This window comes from Eretmochelys imbricata, chromosome 8, assembly GCF_965152235.1.
Source record: "Eretmochelys imbricata isolate rEreImb1 chromosome 8, rEreImb1.hap1, whole genome shotgun sequence".
In the NCBI taxonomy this organism is placed as follows: Eukaryota; Metazoa; Chordata; order Testudines; family Cheloniidae; genus Eretmochelys; species Eretmochelys imbricata.
Genome location: NC_135579.1, coordinates 84096897 through 84121054, shown reverse-complemented (window position 1 = coordinate 84121054; position 24158 = coordinate 84096897). Strand labels below are relative to the sequence as shown.

The 24158-nt window shown below is 39.9% G+C and overlaps 1 protein-coding gene across 1 annotated transcript in view; it reads right to left on the bottom strand.

Annotated features, from left to right (window-relative positions):
• Window positions 1-8656: 8656 nt before the first annotated feature.
• The window catches only part of PIGK (phosphatidylinositol glycan anchor biosynthesis class K), a 120212-nt gene continuing 104710 nt past the window's right edge, over window positions 8657-24158 (bottom strand). The window contains exon 11 of the mRNA XM_077824984.1: window positions 8657-10068. Within this exon, the coding sequence (XP_077681110.1) occupies window positions 9952-10068 (117 nt within the window). The 3' untranslated portion in view covers window positions 8657-9951. The remainder of the gene's footprint in view (window positions 10069-24158) is intronic.

The window sequence follows — 24158 nt, the reverse complement described above, 5'->3', positions numbered from 1 at the left end:
GCTCTTTATTGTATAGCAGTGCTAAAATTATGGTTGAGGAGACACTTTCATTGTATACACTCCTATTTTCTGTAGCTTATAACTTTCTGGAGAAATTACCCTTTCGGGTGAAACTTCTCGTGCCTGTCCTCAAAAGTGAATTCATTTGGAAAGTTCGATAAAATGTGATTAAGTCATAGCTATGTGACATAGGCACAGCTGGAAGCCAACATTCAGAGAAAGACCCTGTGGCTCTGGAGTAGCTTCGGTGAATGAACCTCTTTGCTTCCTTGGGAAGAAAGGGGATGTTCCTACTGGCCCCATTCTGCAGCAGAGGATTATCTGGCTCTGGTTTTATACTTTTAATCTAAAAATAAAAAACCAGTGCTATATGCGATGTAAGCATGTTAATTTTACATTAGTGACAGTACTCAAAACCCATAGGACACCTGCATTCACCTGAAAGACGGGCTATAGGGTTTCAGTAACAAACGCCTGCCATGCTAGGCAATTCAGTTCAGCCCTTGGAGGAAAACCTTTCATTCCCTACTTCCATGGCAGTGGACTCCATCACAGGGAGGTGAAATGCAATACCAGTTTGAGTCAATCTTTTGGAAGGTTTTGATCATATTCTTTTGGGATCAGGACTGCCAAAACAGCAGGCCTAGCCAGGCTGCCAGCGTGAGAGAATCAGCTTCAGCGATTACTTACGCCCTCCTTTGGCCATCGCGCATTCCAACCCCCTCAGCCATGTAGGTTAGCAGCCTGTCTCCCCACACTATCAACACATGTTTGAACTTGCTCCCTGCTCTCATCTTTTGGGCTTTTTTTCCCCACAGCTTGTTGGTCTAGTACCATGTCACTCTTCCTTACAGTATTTGAATCCTCAGTCCTAGTGTCACCTACTGGGCCCATAAGCAGGCAATACTGTTCCCAATCCAGCTTTGTTTTATCCCCAGTGGAGCCTTGCTTGAAGAGGCATCAGGGCATGAGATGTGATCTGCTGAGTCCAAATACACAAACTGAGGGAAAACGCTGCTAGCTCATATGCAATTATCCAGCACTGTGGAAATTATCTGGTTCCTCGGCTGTTATCAGGCTATTGCAGTGGGTGAAACAAGACAAAAATCAGTCCAATAGTCCTGGCCGCTCAATTAGCCAGGTTGGAGCTGCTGACCCTAAACATTTCAAGGGGGTGCCATCAAACACCTCATGGCAAACAGGGCTTGGAAAGGGGTCAACAATGATGGTGTTGTTTTATTTGCTGCACTGTCCACCAACCATTAGGAATAAGAGTTTTTCTTACAAGTGTCCTGGCCTGCTTTACCCAATTGCATGCAATTTTGTGATGTCAGCTCTGTTATCTTTAGTTTTAGGCTCCAGACCTGGCTGAAGAGCAAGTGATAAAACGGAGGATGCCAGCTAAGATTACAGTTTAGCATGACCTGTAGTCTCTGATCCCAAAGAGCAAAGATCCAGGTAAGGCTGTTTACGTAGGGATAAGAGTGGTCTATCAACGTCGCTGCAGTTTGGAGACGGGGCATATGTCCTCCCTGCAGAACAGGTGTCAGCACCACCATTACCATAATCTGATGGTGGCTGGTCTTTAATCCGAGGGGCAGGTCTCTGAACAAAAGTGGGTGGCATTACTGGTGATAGTAGGGATAGCAGTAGCTTTGGTTTACCTATATTCCTTCATCATGTCAGGAAGACAGAGCTTCCTGGTAGGTAATAAGATAACCTGGGAAAATAAGGATTGGCTTGTATGGTGAATTGAACCCTCCTATTTTCATAGCTGCCAGGACTTTCTGCCCCAGGGCTTAGGTAGGTTTGCTTGTTTATCTCTATTTTGCAGCCTTTTCTGCCAATCTGGAGTCACACATTTGTGTAATCATTTGGGCATGCCCAGGAAAAACCAAGTACTGCACATACATTCAGGATATCGTTTTTCCTCAGTAAAGGTAAAGCCACGGCCATGAATCAAGGTACACAGACATTTAGGCAGCATACCTGGCTGTGTACATATGGAAAAGCTACCATACCTTTAGTCAAATGATGGCAATACGCTTGAATAAATAATCCTAAAGAAGTGAAAATGTTGAAATAAAGATGCTGATTTTAGAGTGATGATTATTCAGGTTTTTAAAAAAGTTTTTACCATTTCTATAGCATCATAATTCATCCTAGGCACTATATAGTAAAACGATACAATACATCAGTACAGTTATATGGTCAAGGATTTACAGACAAGAAGGTCAGCAATGCAATCTTGGCCACACTGTGGGCATGGGTTTACACACATACATTATACATACAATGTGTAATTCTGCTCTGAAAAGTGTCTATTGAAAAAGTTATTTTTATACAACAGTTCTACTCCCTATCTATAGTCATTCATAGCTACATACTTTAGTGACTAAAACAAGATTTTACTGTTTTATACTCCCAAGAGGGAGAAAAAGCTGGATATATTCTGTGTGCATTATCATCAAAATTGTTTATTAAATTCCAAATACAGGGCTAAAATATGCAACCTCAGAGAAATCACTGAGATTGCACAAAGGGATAATTTGGCCTGCAAAACATATATGATGTGACAGACGGAAAGTATTCAGTTTGACTCTTAGATCCCAGGCTGAGTTCACAGGGGTGGAAGTTGGGGGTAGGGGGGATTTCACTTGTAAACAGAGCACATTTACTCAGAACCTTACTGAGATGCATTTCTAGAGTCACTCTTCTGAGTGGTACTGTACTTAAGGACAAAAATTATAATCAAATACTTGAAAGAAAAGACTGTCATATGAGGAAGATAGCTGACTTATGGGTGTTCTGAGAGTCAGCTTCCTTAACCATGGAATGTTTTTCTGGGAAGAACAACAGTTGAGAAGAGATGGAGTGCACCTGACCAAGAAGAGGAAGAGCATCACCTCAACAACACAGTGAGGAGGGCTTTAAATTAGGTTAAAAGAGGACAGGTGACAAAAGCCCACAGGTAAACATTAACAAAGGCAACCTTAATAGAGGACTAAATTTTTGGGGAGGGGGCATAGAAAAGTACATAGGGTCAGCAAGGAGCATCAAGAGGGCTATCAGTGGGGGAATCTGCTCAAGGTCTTAGATATCTATACACAAATGGAAGGAATATGGGGAATAAAAAAGAACTGGAAGTATTAGTAGATAAGCTAAATTATGACTTAACTGGCATCACAAAGTCTTGGTGGGATAAAACACATGACTAGAAAATTTCTATAGAGGGGTATGGCTTGTTTAGGAAGGACAGGCAGGGAAAAAAGGAGAAGGTGTTGCATTATAAGAATACAGACACATGTTCTGCGATCCAGAAAGAGGTGAGAGGCAGATCAGTTGAAAATCTCTGGGTAAAGGTAAAAGGGGAAAAATAGGGTTTTAAAAAGTGGTGAAGGATGCATTTCTAGAACAAATAAGAGAAATATCCAAACACGGGACCTGGTAGTAATGGGGGACTTTCACTACCCATACGTCTGTTGGAAAAGTAATATGGCAAAACACAAAATTTCCAGTAAATCCTTGGAATGCTCTGGGGACAACTTTGTTTCAGAAATGCAGTAACAAGGGACATAGCCACTTTAAACTTGATTCTGACCAACAGGGAGGAATTGGTTGTAAACTTAAAGGTTAAAGGTAAAAATGAACAAGAAATGATAGATTCTAAGGAAAGGAAGGAGAAAGAGCAGCAAAATAAGAACAATGGACTTTGAAAAAAGCAGACTTTAACAATCTCAGAGCACTAGTAAGTCAGGTCCCATGGGAAGAAAATGTAAGGGATAAATTTGTTCAGGACAGCTGGCAGTTTCTCAAAGAGACAACATTAAAGGCACAACAGTAAATTATCCTGATGTGAAAGAAAGATAGGAAGAATAGTAACAGGCTAATCTGGCTCTATCAAGAGCTCTTTAATTACCTGAAAATCAAAAAGGAATTCTACAAAAAGTGGAAACATGGACAAATTGCTAAAGAGACGTACAAAAGCATAGTACAAGAATGTAAGGACAAAATCAGAAAGGCTAAGGCATAAAATGAGTTACATCTAGCAAGGGATGTAAAAAGCAAGAAGAGGTTCCATAAATTAGGAGCAAAGAAAGATGAAGAAAAGTGTAGGTCCTCTACTTAGTGGGGAAGGAGAGCTAATAACTTATGACATCAAGAAGGCTGAGGTGTTTAATGCCTGTGCTACTTCAGTCTTCACTAAAAGCGTTAACACTGAACAGATACTCAACTCAATTAATGTTTTAACAAGAGAGAAGGAACACAAGCCAAAACAGGGAAGGAACAGGTTAAAGATACGTTAGATGTATTCAAGTTGGCAGGGCCTGATGAAATCATCCTAAAGTAATTAAGGAACTAACTGAAGCGATCTCAGAACCATTAGCAATTATCTTTGAGAACTCATGGGAGACAGGTGAGATCCCAGAGGACTGGAGAAGGTTAAACATAGTACCTGTCTTTAAAAAGAGGAACAAAGAGGAGCCAGGAAATTATAGACCAGTCAACCAAACTTAAATACCTGGAAAGATGCTGAAACAAATTATTTATCAAATCATAAGCACCTAGACAATAAGAAGGTGATAAGATATAGGTAGCATGGATTTGTCATGAACAAACCTATAACCTAATTTTCTTCTTTAACAGGTGTATTGGCCCAGTGCAGTGGTCCCCAAACTTGTTCCGCCGCTTGTGCAGGGAAAGCCCCTGCTGGGCTGGGCCGGTTTGTTTACCTGCTGCGTTCACAGGTTTGGCCGATCGTGGCTCCCAGTGGCCGAGGTTCGCTGCTCCAGGCCAATGGGTGCTGCCCCCATTGGCCTGGAGCAGCGAATCGCGGCCACTGGGAGCTGCGATCGGCCGAACCTGCAGATGCAGCGGACAAACCAGCCTGGCCCAGCAGGGGCTTTCCCTGCACAAGCAGTGGAACAATTTTGGGAACCACTGGCCTACTGGATGAAGGGGGAAGCAGTAGACATGATATATCTTAATCTTAGTAAGGCTTTTGACACCATCCCACATTACCGTCTCATAAGCCAACCAGGGAAATATAGTCTAGACGAAGTTATCATAAGGTGGGTGCACAACTGATTGAAAGTCCATAGTTCTACTGTCAAATTGGTATCTAGTGGGGTCCTGCTGTGGTCAGTCCTGGGTCCAATACTATCCAATATTCTCTATTAATGACTTGGATGATAGAGCATATGCTTGTCAAATTTGCAGATGATTCCAGCCTAGGAGGGGTTGCAAGCACTTTGGAGGACAGGATTAGAATTCAAAATGACTGACAAATTAAAGAATTGGTCTGAAATCAAGAAGATGAAATTCAATAAAGACAAGTGCAGAGTATTATACTTGGGGGGAGGGGGAAATCAAATGCTTAACTATAAAATGGGAATAACTGGCTAGGCGGTAGTACAGCTGAAAAGGATCTGGGGGTTATAGTGGATCACATTGAATATAAGTCAACAATGTGACGCAGCTGCAAAAAAAGACTAGTATCATTCTGGGGTCTATTAACAAGAATGTTATACATAAGACACAGGAGGTAATGGTCTTGCTCTACTTTAGTACTAGTTTACTCTAGGCTTGAAATTAGACAAAGGTTTCTAACTGTTAGAGGAGTAAAGGTCTGGAACAGCTTTCCAAAGGGAGCAGTGGGGGCAAAAAAAACTAACCGGTTTCAAGACTGAACATAAGAAGCTTAGGGAGGGGATGATGATGAAACTGCCTACAATGACATGTAGCCCATCTGTGACTCCTAGTAGCAAATATCCCCAACAGTCAGTGATAGGACACTAGATGGGGAGAGCTCTGAGTTACTAGAGAGAATTCTTTTCCAGCTGTCTGGCTGGAATGTTCAGGGTCCAACTGATCACCATATTTGGGGTCGGCAAGGAATTTCTCCCCAGGTCAGATTGGCAGAAACCCTGGGCTTTTTTGCCTTCTTCTGCAACATGGGACACAGCTCAATTGCAGGTCTAAACTAGTGTAAAGGGTGGATTCTCTGTAACTTAAAGTCTTTAAATCATGATTTAAGGACTTCAGTAACTCAACCAGAGGTTAGGGGGTCTATTACAGGAGTCGGTGGGTGCGGTTCTGTGGCCTTTGGTGTGCAGGTCAGACTAGATGATTATGATTATTCTCTGATTTTAAATATCTCAACCATAAATGCATTAAGCATTGATTGTTGCATTCCATTCTAATTGTTTTTCTTACTTCAGTTTAATGAGCTGTGAGGGTATGCTTACTGAGTTTTCCCTTCCGTAAATTACGTTTTAATAACCCACCTAACTGCCTCCTTTTCCCCAAGCAGGTTCTCTTTTCAAAAGTACAGCATCACTGATTTCTTCCCTGCCCCTCAAAATTCAGCCCAGCTCTGTTGATTCTCCTGCCTATCATTTCTCTCAGATGAAGACAGTAAAAGGATGGAGGGAAATGAATAAGGCCTAAGAAATCTGAATAAGAAAATTTAATTGCAGTTGAAACAAGTCTGAAAGCTCTATTAATGTCACTTCAGCTGTCTTTTAAAATGTGGCCAAATCTGCCTGTAAAGCCGATTTATCATTTGATAAAAATATTTGAGAGAAAAAAGAAAAAAATTATCAGCAGCTGAATTGAGGAACAATAGGTAGACAGAGGTCTTTTAAGGACAAATTTAATTGACTCAATTTTTTAATGGGGGTCTACAATAGATACTATATTGATAGGCGCATTAGAAATAGCAGGGATAGATTGCACTTTTCATTTTAAATTCTTGTCATTCTCATGCCATTTCATTTTTAGAACAAAAAACCTATTCCTTAAAAGTGTTATAATTATTGTGAGTGAATCTACTGCTTGTGAAAGGTGCTGGACTGAACGCCAGGGAGAAATACGCCTTCTCTTTGGCCACAGAACAGGTACAGCATGGAGTGCAAGCTTCTTACTGCTGTCCTGCCACCGTGTCCCACTCTGACTTGAAGAGGACGGTGTTTTCCAAGCTCAGCCATTCACTGGTATCTCATCCACAAAGGGCATGTGCGAGGGGGTGGGGGGTTTGGATGATGTAACGAGAGCAAGCTCCAACCTTAATCTTATTTCTCACAGTCTACCCTGTTGTTAGCCCGTAAGGTTCTTTGTGCAGGGAATCTTTGTTTCTAATTTAACATCAAACCACATCGCCAGTGCTCAGAAAAAAAAAGTCTCAAGTGCTATGACTAACAGCTAGATTTGAACTAGGGTTCTAGAGGTGAAAAATGCTTTTTCCCAGTACTAACCCCTCAGGCCATCCACTTTCCCTCAGAAAATCTCTTTATTTTTCAACAGTGCCAAGATAGGGGAGACGCATGTGCAAATATGCAAGGAAAAGTCTACAGCTCTCCTCCCCTCCCCTTGTGCCCGTTACAGGTGCTGAGCACAACATTGTGCTTATGGAGCAGAATGACTCTGTGGGACTAGTGCACTGATGGTGCTAGTCTCTAGCACCATCCAGAAGAACATGGGTGGTGAACCTACAGCCGGCCCATTGCTTAATTTCATCTGGCCCACAGAGCAGGGTTGGGAGCTCACCCCATTTCGCCCACCCACCCAACACTCCAGCCAAGGAGCAGGGTCCGGGGCTCACCCTGCTCCGCCCGGCGCTCCAGCAACCCCCCGCACCCCAACCCCACTCCCCTGCTGGAGTGCCGGGTGGGCAGAGCAGGGCAAGCCCCCAAACCCCAACCATGTTCCCCGGCAGGAGCACTGGGTTGGAGCAGGTGGCTCCCATTTTTCCAGGGCCCCCCAATTGGCTGGGGCTCCTGGGCACATTGCCTTAGCCCAGTGGCTAAGCTGGCACTGGGAGGAGGGCAGCAGGCAAGCGAGCGGGCAGCCCAGTGGCGGCAGAGGAATGCTCAAAAAAGGAAGGCCTGCTGCTTGGGGAGCCAGGCCTGTTGCGGGGCGGTGGGATGGGAGCCGTTGCTGCTGGAGAGCGGTGTCCCCTCTCGGAGCTGGATGGAGCTGGATGCGAGCTCCAGGGGACCCCTGGCCAAAGTGTCTATCGCCCCCTGCAAGGCCGGGTGGAGGGAGGGGGAAGACGGACCCAATTCCTCCTGCTCCACCTTCCCGCCCACCCACCCACCGAGCCAAAGTCAGGGCCTACCCAAGTGTACCATCCTGGCTACGCCACTGGGCCACCCACCCCGGAGCATGGAGAGGACAGCCCCTCTCATTCCAGTTCTGGGGAGGAGCCCCCGTCGGGGATCCTGCAATCGGCTCTGGGCCCCCAGCAATGTACTGACAAACCAGGGGGAATTCAGAGAAGAGCCACATGACAGCATCAGGGATGGTAGGGCCGATTTATGACGAGAATCATATCACAGCGTCTGATCCAAAGACTGGGGTAGTCAACAGCATGGGCTTTGGACCAGACCCTTGCTTTTTACTTGTATGTGGCTCATGACTGATCTTTTCTGTGGATCAATGGCCCCTGATAGAAAAAAGGTTCCCCACTCCTTCAGCAGAAGTATCTTGGCAGACACCAGACCCTTTCCAGAAGCAGCACTAAACTTGCACTCACCAGAGCTGGGGGTGGGATTGTGCCTGTAGGACAGTGCACCTCAACACCATCCCTAAAACGAGGCTGTGACGAAATGCCACAATTAAGCCTAAAAATAACAAAGATAAAACATCTAATGTACATGTTCTATGCAATGTGGCAATCTTTAATGCTGTATTCCCTCCAACAAAATGATCCAGGCATCTATACGTTAATAATACAAATACAAATAGTTCCTAATGATTTTTAGAGATTTATGTCAGATAGACTATTCCCTTCCTGTATATCTAATCTTTATATTTGACATACAGAGCAGAACCATTTGGTATTCAGGAAAAACATCTTCAGAAATCTCTTCTCTGGCATTTGTTGTTCCTGTATATGAACAGATTTGGTCCTCCTGTCACTTAATATTGCTAAAATTTAAGAACAAAACCCACTTAGCATACATTAACCATTAATTAATAGAACCATTCATAGACCTTGCAACACTGTCTTTTTAAGGCTATGCAATTTGGATGAAAGGGTTTCCAATGCATTAAATACACTGGATCATCTTTGCATAGAGGAAAATTGTCTCTGGTATCAGGGATTTAAAATAATTGTAAATTGTACTATTGTACTCAAGAGTTTCTGAACTGCACTGTTTTAAGTCTTATAAATTCTGTTTTGACATATCTATTGGTTTGTTCTTATTAGATATTTACTGATTTCTAATAGACAAGATTAAATAATGTATTTTTACACATTTTGGCAGCTTTTTCTTCAACTAGATTAAATGAGGTCATTGTTTGGCCATATTTTTGTTTTCAATTCTAATGGCTCATAGAATCCTAAACCCAAAATTGCCCTAGGTAAAAGTACTGATCTAAAGGATTGTATTTAACACACAAAAAATCAATATTTTCTACAATATTTTTGTTTCTGTTGAGCAAGTTTTCAATATGTCATGCCTGAAGTCTATAGAGTGACTTAAGTTTTTATTGATAAAATGACATCTTACTTAAATAAGGTTCTGCATATTGTCTAGACCTTTGTTCCAGTGATGGGATAACTTTTAAAAAGATTTACTTAGAGGTGGAAGGGAAAGCATTCTTCCTTTTTACAACTCATAAACAGCCTTAACATTTTAAAGATTCAGCTGAGATCTTCGGTTTTCCTGCTGGCTCTGAAAACACAGGATGAAAAATTGCTCATAAACAGCATTAAAATGTGTTTAAATGAGAAAGTATAAAATTATCTAATAGTATAACCATTAGTTAGGCTTTTTACTGAAAGGAGGACAGATGACACAACATCAAAAGAGCATCTAGATGTGAGGTTTCAGCATTATTTGTCACTACAAACAGACATAATACACAAATAAAGAACCTTTGATAACACCAATTTTCATCCCATGTTGCAGTCAGTGCAATCATCTTGGTTGCTCAGAAAGCCTAGAAGATGTATTTCATGTGCTTGATTCCATACGTTTTAAAGAAAACCATGATAATCAATGCCCAGAGTCCTAGAATAAAACCTCCTGGAGGATGCCAGTCTTTCTGTTTTGGTTTCTGTAAAATAAAAATGGTATCACTGTTAGTTCTTCGTGCTAAATACTTTTTGGATTTATCAACTGGAAAAAAATCTTTGCGCTAGGGCAAAATATTGACAAAATGCACATCCTTTACAAAGCTGATATCCAGCGCCAAACATCTATCCTTTTAATGAAGTTAAAAGTAACTGGGGTGAAGTGAGCTGACAGCCTGTCACTTCACCTGCATCTGGGAGTGACACTATAGCTATGAGTAAAACACCACTTTTGTTGTACACTATTTGCAGGTGCACATAATTTTCCAGAAGAAAAATCCCTCACACATTTGTTTGGAGTGAAATTTCTCATGATTGGGCTCAAGTGAACTGTGAAATTTTATGGGAAAATTTGGTAAAACTTTGTTGGGTATTAAAAATATACATTCTTAAGTGTGAAAGTTAAAAAAAAAAAGAGGAGTTTGGTTTTTCATCATCAAAGAAATGATGGTCAGATGTTCCTTCTGTGCTGAGTTATTTAATGAATTAATAGTTATTTAAATATATACATAATTATTAATAGTTAATTGACTATAATACACAGTATGATTGATTTGAACACAGTAGTTTCCCTAAGGATTTGCACCTCAGGAAGCCCAAGACAAGCCCTGTGCTTGTCTGGTCCTCGCCAGTACTCCTCCCTTGAACAATTCTTTTATCTGCAGACAAGTGAACTACATCCAGGACAGCCAGGCCCCTTCTCATACAAACCGAATGGTAAGATTCGTATCCCTTCTGCTCTTTGCTCAGCACCATGAAAATTTCAGATCTTATATGGTCTGTGGTGGGAAATGAACTCTGCCAGGTAGAGACCCAGAGTGCCCAAAATCTGTCTAAGATCTGTATAATTCATGCTATGTACATGCAACATTTTGGCTGAGAATTTAAACATGCTGAAATCAGAGACAGCAGAGTTGCAATTCTTATGAGAAGCATAACTCAGTACCTCCTGAACACAGTAGTCATATAACACCATATACAGTAATGCAGAATCCTAGGTGTATGCAAGGGGTGGAATTGCTAAAAGAAAAATAAACACATGCTGCTAAACTAGAATTGCTAAAGAAATAGAGCATATCTAAATAGCACAAATACTGTACTGAAGTTCTTGCTTAGTTTCTGTTCATTTTCTGAGGAGGGATTTGGCTTCTTGTTGTTAGAAAAGCCATCTGTCTTGCATAGAATATATATATTTTCTACCTAAAGCTTGCACCAGATTCTCCTTCTATACCATGAGCATTCAAAGGTGTTTTACTTTTGTAGCATGAAGTCAAATTAAAACAGTCATCTTACACTCAGGTAACTTATTACAAATACAAAATATTCCATAGTTCCAATTTCTGCATGAAACTGGTTATGGGAAGCTTCCTGTTTCCCACTAAATGCACCAGGTGGCTGGGAACTTTAAAGCCATAGGTGCAGTTTGCAGCGTCTGTTCTTTCAAAACAGCTTTTCAATCAACAACAACAAAAGCCTTTGGATTTCTCTGCCTCCATTTTCTAAAGCTGGATAGATCTGGATAGTTTTTTTTTTTTTTTTTTTAAATCAAGAGAAAATTTCTCGTTAAGTATAATATTTGTTATGCATAAACAAACAATCAAATGGAAACAGGGGGGCCTAGGACACAAACCAGAAAAACAAGCCCATGAAATGTAATTGAATTTATTTGCCCTGCTGAGAGAATCAAGAAACTCAGATTATAATTTACATTAATAATAATAAAGCAGAAGATTTAAGACAAAGTAAATATATACACCATTACATTTGCTAAGAAACTATCGTTAACTATAAAACGTATCTGCTGTTGATACCCCTTCATTGGTATTCACTACCACACATCTCCATGTAAATATATCAAGAAAATCAAGTCTAAATGTGCAAAGCTGCCAATGTACCTCAGTTCTGAGAATAACAGCTCCCAAACACTTCTCCACACAAAGGAACTTTCTTGTTTAAATTCTCCTAATTAACCCACAACTTCGTATGCATATTGCATTGCTCATTTCATCAATCTCTTTGTACTATCAATCTTTCTCTTCTTGGAGCTGAGACAAATCCTTACCACAAAGTGGCACCTGACCCTTCTAGACAAATGACTTCAATTTGCAGTCAGTGACACTAAAAGCCTCTCTTCTATTTTGTACAGAACACATAATTTAATTTCTTTAAAGAATTTATATGAATAAATATTTATAAGGTGACCTAGGAGTATGGGTTTACGTTTTGTCATGCCATATACTGAAGCTTTCCCCATGAAATTCCAAGAGAAAATGGAGTCTGGTACAGTAATGCTTTTACATTTGAATTCAAGGACACAAAATAATCTGTTCAAAGCCATGCAGCACAACTTTAAAATGTACTGGATATATTATTGATACAAAGACTAAAGCAACATAAAGGAAAGGGAGTAGTGAAGCTGCATGCTCAGTTATCTTAAACATAAATATATCCTGAGGAACAGGATTACAGATTTAGAGACTAAAAACTATATGTCAGTATTAAACCACTGCTATGTTCAAGTCCAAGAGGTGCCTCTGTTGCACACCTAAAACTGTCAGTAACGCTGCTGAGTACATAATTATATTTAAATGTACCAACATTTTCAATTATGGTGTCACAAACATCCCACAACTACTGAACACAGAAAATGAGAGCACAGAAGATGAAACAGTTTTCTGAAACTCTCAAAACTTGTATGTAAGATTCCAAAAAAAAGTTTATGACTGGCTTAAAACAATATAATTAGTGCTCTACTTTAAAACATTTACCTCCCTAAGATCCTGTTTATTGGGGTGAACTTCCAGCAAGCATGATTCCAGTTTCCTTCCTTAGTGTCCCCCTTGCCAGTTCTGACACCACAGAGCTTTACCTGTGTCCCTGTTCCCATTCCCCCCCTTAGCAAAACATGATTCCAATTTCCCCACCCCCACTTCCTGATTGACTGCAGACTATATAGTAAAACTTGAGTTCTGCTTAGCTATACCTTAACCAATCATTTTCCTGAAATTTAACAAACCAATCCTAACATACTGTAACATGATTATTTCACCAATTATAGCCCACCACCTTAATTAGTTTCCACCCAGCAAAATTAATTATACAGCAGACAGAAACAATCACAGAACCAGACAGAGATTATACAGACAAACAATAGCAAAGTGGGATCTATAATGACAAAACAATACAGAAGCGAGGATTTCACAACTACAGCTATAAAGACATAAGGGTTTCCCAGCTGTGTCTATTGATAAGTGAGTTCTTACTGAACAGAAAACTATCGAACTAAACTTCCTTTTACATCCTCTAGGCTCTTCCCTTTCTCTGGAGGTGATAGATCAGATCACCTTTCTAACAGCCCCAGGTTGCCTTATTTCAGTGTGACTGGTTTGGAATGTGAGGATGTGACCATACGCTTCCCAGCTTATGGCTGCCTCTGCTGCTTAGCCAGAGATCTTAGCCTAAGAACAGGGCCTCAGACTGTCACAGTAAGAGAAGGCTCTTACACCAGCAGACAGTGATTTTGATTCTTTCTTTTATACCTCTATAACTAGCTAAGTAATAAGAATACACCTAAATTCTAGAGTATAGGCCTTTACAGATAGGCCTGAATATCTATATCCTAACACAGGATCCCACTATGCTAGGTGCTGTACAAACAAAAACAGAAAGACAGTCCTTGCCCCAAGGAGCTTACAATCCCAATATAAGACAAGATACAACAGATGGATACAGACAGACGGATGGAGGAGTGCAAGAAAACAATACTGGGATGATTTTTAAAATAATTTAAATTTTGGTTTAATGTAATCAGGTACTTAGATGATGTATTAGCATTTTAAATACAGTAATAATGATTTATTTAAAACCTCTTCTATTGCTTGATTTCCATTGCCCAAACATTATCAGGTGTGTGTTTTAAATCACTTTGACTTTAAAATTATTTTCTTTGTACTAAAGTTTTAAAAGTTAAAAAGGCAACCACAAAAAAAAAAAAAAAACCCACCACCACCATGACAACACACACAAAATTCAAAGAGAAACAATGAAAAAAATCCATATAGGCAAATGTTAGTCAAATCAAGTTCTGTTATAAGCACCTGCTTTATCCACTAATGCTTATTCATGAAACAAAACACATTATTATTCAGAGAAAGTGAGCATGCTCGTCAACTTGATGTATTTACATGGAGCCATATTTCACAGTCTATGTAAAAACACACAATGAGATAGCTTAAAAATTGCCTAAACATTCTTATAAGTAATCTTCATATGTACGGAAAGTACTAAGACAGAGACTAACAGGGCATAGCTTATAGACAAGAGGGTTGGCTTGGTTTTTTAAACACAGAACGTCAAGAATTTCAGAGGTGTAGGTAAGCAAAACAATTTTCAGATGTCAGTGATTAGAATAATTATTTGAATTTTACAGGTTTCAGAGTAACAGCCGTGTTAGTCTGTATTCGCAAGAAGAAAAGGAGTACTTGTGGCACCTTAGAGACTAACCAGTTTATTTGAGCATGAGCTTTCCAAATTGAATTTTACAGTAACTAACATTTTGGTCTAAGCATTTCTGTTTCTTTTCTGTCACAAACGCTGCTGTTTTTTCAGTGAAGTGGGAAGGTGGTTTTAGAAGATGTTTTCAGAATGCAAATAGGTTCACCGAGAGAAGGGGGCAAATTATAAAAGTGCCCCACAGCTAGGGGCCAAATTTTAAATCTTTAAATCAAAACTGGATTTACGTTCTAGCTCAACCAGTACTACTGAACTTGCTGCAAGGATTACTGGGTGAAATTCTTTGGTCAGGCTAGAATATTGTAATGGTCCTTTCTGACCTTAAGAATATACTAAATCAAAGGGACTGCTTCAGGAGCAAAAGTTTCATATACCCATTTGTACCCACATAATGGGGGCATGTGTTTGTGTAATACCACTACTTATGTGCAAACGTACCTTTTTTTGAGTACACAAATGCATACACAAATTGTGTGGAAACACATTAAGAGATCTCTCTGAGAAATCTGGCCCTGTATAGATATTAGTAAGAGGGCTGATTAGAAAGTAATTGCCAACACATAAATCTTGCCTCCTGAATTCTTTAAAAATCCAGTATTTTGCATTTATGCACAGTTGCACACTGACTGACATGGATCCTAACTTGCAGTCCTTATTCAAGCAAAGCTCCTTCTAAACCCAACCACTTCTTGCTCCTTGTAAAAGCCTGGATGGACAAAATATTAGGATGCTGTGATCTCTTCACTTGCAATTAATTAAATATAATTATAAATTATGTAGACGAGTGTGCGTGCATGCACTTAAAAGTTTCGGAGCCCGACCCTGCATATATTTAACCTTGGTGTAATACTTACTAATAAGGGTAGTTTTATCACTTTCAGTGGGACTATTCACAGTAGTGGTAAATATCTGGAGGTTCAGGCCCATAATTCTTTTAGTTCAGACTACTTCTCTATCTAGCAATTTCACCTGAGTAGTACCCACATAAGAACTTTACTAAGAGTGGCTTGTATAATTGATGTACTTAAGATTTTTGATTTACACTACATATAACCCCATTATAAACGCCCTCTTTATTCCTACAACAATAGCTGTAACACAAAGGTGAAATGCACACATAAAATGGCACAATGTGTCATGAACAAATACATTTAGTAGCTTAAGGGCTAGTCATTATCAAATTGCTAGAGAGTCCGAATTAAAAAGGTAGGTAGCTAAGCAACAGTGAGCTTCCTACTGTGAATATTTTCTGTCATACTCTTTATAGTTCTGATAGAATCATTATTCTATGGAACTTCAAAACAGTTAATAGAGAGCTGCTCCAAGTATTGTAATTAAGGAGAGAATAAAACAGTGTATTTTCAAATTGGATGGGTCTGTAGGGATCCTAATGGAAAGCATCCAAGATTTTCATGAGAACTTTTCATAAAACATACAGTACATATTATTGCAGTTAAAATGCATTTTATGGAAAAGAATGATAAAGAAAACGGACTAAAGCTACAGTAGCAATTAGGTTAGAAAATGGTTTCAGAATAAAAGTTCAAATTTAAAAGTGTGCATCTATATTTCACATGCAAAAAAAAAAAATCAAATCATTTTAAGGTGTCATTAAGGTCCCAATCCTTTAGTCTTTACCCAGGCAAAACTCCCCACTGATTTCAACATGAAGGCTGCATGAAAAAGAACAACTATTAGGCCAGAAAACTGAGTTAAACTCATGTGTCCACATTTTGATGGTGATTGTAGGCACTGCACTTCACAGAAATGTAACTACTGTATTTGGTTAGGAACTCAAGAATTCCCATACTGGATCAGAGCAGTAGCCTATTCCCAACAGTGATTTGTGACATATGCTTCAAAGGAAGGGAGCAAACCTCAAAAGTGACCTCACTTATGCAATAACATGCTTACAGGGAAAGTTTCTTCCCAGTCCTAGCCAACTGGACTAGATTCACAAAGGGGATTTAGGCATTGCAATGACTAACTCCTAGGTGCCCTATCACCTAGCAGAACTCATAACCCGGAATTAGGCTTGCAGACTCCCTAACTCTTGGGGAGAGTTAGATGCCTTAGAATGGGATTCACAAAAGCCACGCAGGGAGCTGCCTAAGTTAGGAAGTAGGAAATGCTGAGGAGAGAATCATGGCTTGTAACCCACCCTTTAAAGGCAAGTATGGACAGCTTCAACAGCGGAGACTGAGGGAGACCTACCTCAGAATACCCCACAGCTCACTCGCTAGGGCACTCTCCAACTTCAGATCTCTGCTCCAGATCAGGGAGGGGGAGAACTGCAGGTGTGTGCTCTACCACTGGGTTAATGGGGGGGGGGGGGGGGGAAGAGGGGGGACCACCACTTAACCATCCTCCCACCTACCAGATCAGGCTCCAAAGGCAAGATAGGTAGGGGAATGTCTAATTTGGGAATTCTGCTGGGGCACAGGCATGATTCAGACACTGAGCTGCTGGGTGATGTCTGAACTGAGGAGATTGTGTACATGCCCAGTTGCCGAAATTCAGGCACCTACAGGGTTAGGTGAGAACTGAGCACTGGCGCCTCAATGTTGAACTTGTCATCTGAAGTGGCAGTTAGGTGCTTAAGTCCCTCTGTGAATCTAGCCCATGGTGTTTGCTTATGTCACAAAACCTAAGGGCTGAATATCCATATCTACTATTACAGAAACAAAATAGCATTGTGTTCCAAGTGTCCACTACATGACAGACGTGCTACCTCTGTGGAATTCCCAGCCTCTGATAGCTTAGGGGGTCAGCGATCAGATGAGAGAATTGAAGCCAGCTTCCTGTTTGGTACTGTAGAACTGTGTTACTACATCACTGAGATGAGCTTTATGTAATATTTTTGGTGCATTTATTTATTTTCTTCCCAGTAATTTTCCTTTCTGAAATTTTCCTCTTTGTTATCTTCTCCTCTCCTTCACTGATGGACTCCTTTTCTTCTTTGCCATTCTTATATTTTGTAATCCGCACTAAAGAGCTGAAATTTCAAATTTCATTCTCAAGTCAGAAACAAAACACTTCCATGCTTCAGAAAAGATCTTTAAAATACAAGGCTTCCTCAGATCAGAGAGTGAAAACGAAATGTCCCATGCCCTCAGAAAAAAATGACACCATCCAACAAGAGAAACAAAAAATTAAACACTTGCATTGGAAAAGCCAATCAGAATTCACTACACAGGGCTCCATGTAAACAGCATGCATATTACATATTTTTAAGGACATTCTAATAGCAATTCAGATTTAGTTGCAATTTTACATTGCAAATCAGGTAATCATTATAATTCTGAAAAAAAGGCACAAAATTCACTCTCAAAATGAAATATACACATCATATATAATCATACCATAATATATATGCCCAATGCATCTAGTGAAAGTATGAAGTTCTCATTTGTCAGTTATATTCTTGATTTTGGGGGCTAAGAAAAATAATAATTCCAGCCATCTAGTAATAACTTAATCCTCTTTGGTGCCCACAGTAAGATTAAAGTCGTAATGGAATTCCAACATAAAGGATTCCTGTTAATCTGTAAAACAATGTAGAGCATTTTCATCTTATCCCCCAGTTTTTAACTTATTAACAATAATGTCATGATTACTGATGCCCCACATTTTGAGTAAAATTATTATGAAAGAACAACGAAAACTCAGACAACAAAATGCTAGCTACACTTAACAAATATAAGGAGTACTTGTGGCACCTTAGAGACTAACCAATTTATTTGAGCATAAGCTTTCGTGAGCTACAGCTCACTTCATCGGATGCATACTGTGGAAACTGCAGAAGACATTATATACACAAAGACCATGAAACAATACCTCCTCCCACCCCACTCTCCTGCTGGTAATAGCTTACCTAAAGTGATCAGTCTCCTTACAATGTGTATGATAATCAAGCTGGGCCATTTCCAGCACAAATCCAGGTTTTCTCACCCTCCGCCCCCCCCCACCCCCAACTCACTCTCCTGCTGGTAATAGCCCATCCAAAGTGACCACTGTCTTTACAATGTGTATGATAATCAAGGTAGGCCATTTCCAGCACAAATCCAGGTTTTCTCAGTAAAGAGAGTGGTCACTTTGGATGGGCTATTACCAGCAGGAGAGTGAGTTTGTGGGGGGCAGTGAGGGGAGGGTGAGAAAACCTGGATTTGTGCTGGAAATGGCCCAACTTGATTATCATACACGTTATAAGGAGAGTGATCTCTTTAGATAAGCTATTACCAGCAGGAGAGTGGGGTTGGAGAAGGTATTGTTTCATGGTCTCTGTATATATAATGTCTTCTGCAGTTTCCACAGTATGCATCCGATGAAGTGAGCTGTAGCTCACGAAAGCTTATGCTCAAAAAAATTGGTTAGTCTCTAAGGTGCCACAAGTACTCCTTTTCTTTTTGCGAATACAGACTAACATGGCTGTTACTCTGAAACTTAACAAATATGTTAACGCTAACAACTGCATCTTAAACAAATGTATTTGCTTTCAAATTTGAAAGATCACTGTAGAAATATGATAATTATGTCATGATGGCTTTGCTTGTCATTTCCTGTGTCTAAATTTTTCATTCAATAAGCCATTTTATGAAATTAATTTCTGTTCCAAAATGATTGTTCAATGCACTGGTGACAATTTCATTCTTTACTTTTACCCGATTTATTAATAGGGTATGTCTCCAAAATTCTATGGTACCTTGTAAGGATTTTAAAGTGCTTTACAATTAAGCATTAATCTTCATCCCTGTGGTACAGGGAAGTGACGCTAAACAAGCGTGTGTATGTTTTGGAGACAAAAGAATGGAAGTCTTCTGTAGAATGCACCTATTATTCAATAAATTCCCCAATTTATTCAAGACCCACAGAGCTAATTTTCTGTATTTTAATCAAATACACCTTGTTTTTCATCACACCATGGTCACAGTTTTCAGACATGGGTGACTGAAAAATGCCTGTATTCTGATATATATGCATATAAGTGAGATTTATATATCTATTATAAGTGTCCAGTTAAATGGAGGATTTGAACAGCTTATTTAAAATGCTTGTATTTTAACATCCTGCTCATAATTATTTTGCTTGAGACAAATCTTCACATTTTCTCCCCACTGTAATTCTAATGAACGAAAAGAAAATCCACATCAGGGACAAAACCAAGGACCTTAGGCAGCAAGATCACAGGCCTCTGACACTTGAGCTAAAGGACTAAGGCCACATCTACACTAGCGAGCTTACAGTGGCAGCTGTAAGTGGCAGCTGTACCAGTGTGGTTTGTAACCTCTCACTTAAATGAGCTTCTGTACCAGATGACTGGAAGATAGCTAATGTGATGCCAATTTTTTAAAAAAGGCTCCAGAGGTGATCCTGGCAATTACAGGCCAATAAGCCTAACTTCAGTACCAGACAAATTGGTTGAAACTATAATAAAGAACAGAATTATCAGACACATAGATTAACACAATTTGTTGGGGAAGAGTCAACATGGCTTTTGTAAAGCGAAATCATGCCTCACCAATCTATTATAATTATGTGAGGATGTCAAACAAACATATGGAAAAGGGCAATCCAATATAGTGTACTTGGACTTCCAGAAAGCCTTTAACAAGGTCCATTCACCAAGGCTCTTAAGCAAACTAAGCAGTCATGGAATAAGAGGGAAGATCCTATCATGGATCAGTAACTGGTTAAAAGACAGGAAACAAAGGGTAGGAATATATGCTTAGTTTTCAGCATGGAGAGAGGTCAACAGAGAGGGATCTGTTCTGGGACCAGTGCTGTTCAACATAGTCATAAATGATCTATAAAAGGGGGTGAACAGTGAGGTAGCAAAGTTTACAGATCATACAAAACCACTCAAGATATTTAAGCCCAAAGCAGATTGCAAAGAGTTACAAAGTGATCTCACAAAACCGGACAACTGGACAACAAAATGGCAGATGAAATTCAGTGTTGCTAAATGCAAAGTAGTAATGCACACTGAAAAACAATCACATTTAAAATCACGGGATCTACCACTCAAGAGAGAGATCTTGGAGTCACTGTGGATAGTTCTCCAAAAACATCCACTCAATGTGCAGCAGCAGTCAAAAAAGCTAACAGAATGTTTGGAACCATGAGGATAGAGATAGATAGTAAGACCGAAAATATCATCATCCCACTGTATAAATCCACAGTATGCTCATACCTTGAATATTGTGTGCAGCTCTGGTCACCCCATCTCAAAAAACATATATTAGAATTGGAAAAAGTAAAGCAACAAAAATGATTATGGGTAAGGAACAGCTTCCATATGAACAGAGATTAAAAAGACTGGGACTATTCATCTGGGAAAAGAGATGACTAAGGGGAGATATGCTAGAGGTCTATAAAATCATCAATGATGTGGAGAAAGTGAATAAGGAAGCGTTATTTACTCCTTCACATAACACAAGAAACTGGTCACCCAATGAAATTAATAGGTAGCCACTTTAAAACAAATATAAAAAGTATGACTTCACACAACCCACAGCCAACCTGTGGAACTCTCTGCCAGGGAACGTTGTGAAGGCCCAAACTATAACTGGATTTTAAAAAAGAATTAGAGAAGTTCATGGAGGATAGGTCCATCGATGGCTATTAGCCATGATGGTCACGGATGCAACCCCATACTTGGGTGTCCCTAGCCCTCTGACTGTCCAAGGACAAGGAAGAATTTGTGCCTTGGGAAAGTTTTTAACCTAAACTGGTAGAATTAAGCATAGGGGGTCTTTCATGCGGGTCCCCACGTCTGTACCCCAGCGTTCAGAGTAGGGAGGGAACCCTGACAGCATATTTGGCAGAGAAAGCACAGGGGGCTGTCAAAATAAAGGAAGCTTTTGCTTTGGAAAGAAGAAGAACATAGAGATTGGAGTGGCAAGAGCAATGCAGACTGAAGAAAAGACTCTCCTGCAGTCCCCCAGAACCCTGAGCTATGTGATTTTTGCATTCACTCACTCAACTTAGTGCATGCAAGTCTGGCAAAAAAAATCCAGCTGCTTTCTGAAATCACTCAGTTTAGGAACTCTACACATCATTCACAACTCCATATATTGATCTGTGACTATCTACAGTGATGGTCAATCCCTGTCTCTTCAACAGCACAGATTCCATATTCACCCCAAGGACAACAGCAGACACAACTCAAGAGGGTAGCTCTAGCACAAAAACAGCCCTCAAAAAACAACTGCCACCCTTCATGACCAGTTTTCTTGAGGATGCAGGAAATATTTCTCTTTTTCAAAGTATTCAGAATAGAACACCAAGCCCTTCAGAGTAAAATGCACCAAAGATCTCCAACAAGATAAAGGTAGGTATTCTACAGGACCAAGGAATATGATCAAGGAGGAACAAAGTTATAGCCTTTTAAAAGGAACAGAGAGACAAGAAAAGACAACATGTCACAAACTAACAATCTATATCCATTTTTAAATACAAAGGAATAAACAACCATTTATGTTTATTATATTTGTTTTTATTATACTTAACCGTAAAGTAACCAACATAAAAACATTACAATATTATCATCATCTAGACTGATAGGATATACTGTACACCATAATATAAATTCATTTCATCTTACCAATCATATGTACACATACACACTCTCACGCACTCACTGTAAGGACCAGGTCAGAATGAGGGTGCAACTACATCCCCTCCAGTGTTAGATTGGGGATACTGTAACCCAGGAATATAGAGACGTTTGGAACTACAACAACTATATTAGTTCCTCAGCTTGAAAAGCACAACCACGTAGCAGGTCAGGATTTAGAAGCAGTGGCAGAGTTCTCTGTGTGCAATGCCTGTCTACACTATGTCTGCTCCAGACTCAATACTATTAGTCCCCTTACACATATGAGCAGCAAACTGACTAAAAATTAGTTTTATGAATACTACAAAATAAGATAATTTGTATTAAACAAAAAAATGGAGCTTGCTCTGCTCCAGCACAACAGCTCACTCCTCCAAAGCCTCCACTCATTCTCAGGCACCATTTTAAACCCCACTTTTATTAATTTAAACAAAAGTACTTCCCATCCCACTTGCATGTCCATGTTAAACTCTAGCAGTTAATAAACAGCCACTCCCTCCAGCCACTCCCATATCACCCATATTCACAAGCCCATTTTTTTCTTTGTATGTGCGTGCACTCCGCTGGTACTGGGAGCACTCTCTGCATGAACCTCCTGAAAGGCACTGCCACTAACAAAATGACATCGTAGAGCCAATGGACTTGAACTGCTCCCGGGGCACTGAGACGTGGATTACAGTTACTGAGGTGGAATGGGCCTACCCTGCCACCACCAGTACGGTTGGGCTAGGTGAAAGTGACACCCAGCAAAGAGAAATCTAGCCAACAGATCAGAAACTGATTCCACAAAGAAACCACATGCAGAAATAATTTTCACAGGGAACAATAAAATGTGATGCTGCCCTGCCTGTTCGACAACACAAACACAGTGGTTCCATTACTGGAGTCTTTATTCATTTACTCTTTCCGTTCACTCTGAAAATGGAAATGATTTGATCGAATTCCAGCCTTTCTGAATTATTAAGGAAAACAAATTCTAGACATGGCACTGGTGAGCAGCCTGCCAATACCTCTATCTCCAGCTATTCATCAGTTCTGTCAAGAGGGGCTTGTGCATTACACTGCCACAATCCCCACAAGGTGCTACTGAAGGGTAAACAAAATATAATTAACTTAACACAAAACCCACCAATATAACTCTCATCAAAATTACATGACAATTAAAGGAAATAAATGTGTAAATATATTTGGAGCTAGGAGTTTCTATACCTGAGAGTGTCTAAAAAAGAGAATTGCCATCACAACAGTGCTCAATATACCACGATTAAATTGATGAGATTTACATCAAAACATGGTCACAGTAACAGTAGCATTACTTTATCAATGTGGGCTTACAGGTAACAATTTCTGTTGTTTCTGTTTGTACTCAGAAGAAGAAATGCTGTGCACAGCACATTAAATTAGCAAAGCCAGAATTGTTAATTTTACTGTTCACTGAAATCCTATTTAAGTACATTTTGCCTATCACAGAAGCTGCCATACAGACAATTAGAATAAAGTCAAATGCATGTTTAATAAATGCCAACGTTATTTATTACATAAAGTAATGAAAATGTGCAAGAACACTAAATTAGAGTCAGAAAACTGAAACTACATCTTATTTCTTGGACAGTCTTCTGCACATTGCTTGAATAATCACGTTTTATTAACAAAGGCCCCACTCCTGCATGTGTGTAACAAGTGCCACCTTTGTGAAATCAGTGGGGCCAATCACATGTCCGAAGGTAAGCAGGTGCATAAGCTTGCAGAACTGGGTCCTAAGGCCCCATGTGAGTAGTAATATTTATGCAATAAAGTTAGTAATAAAGACTACTGATGTTTTGTGCATGTACATCACACTTCATCTGAGGATCTCAAGTACTTCACAAAGCTGCTCATTTTTTTGAATTCTGTGAATACATTTAAATAAATGTGACACCGCATACCACTGCTAATAAGAGAACTAAA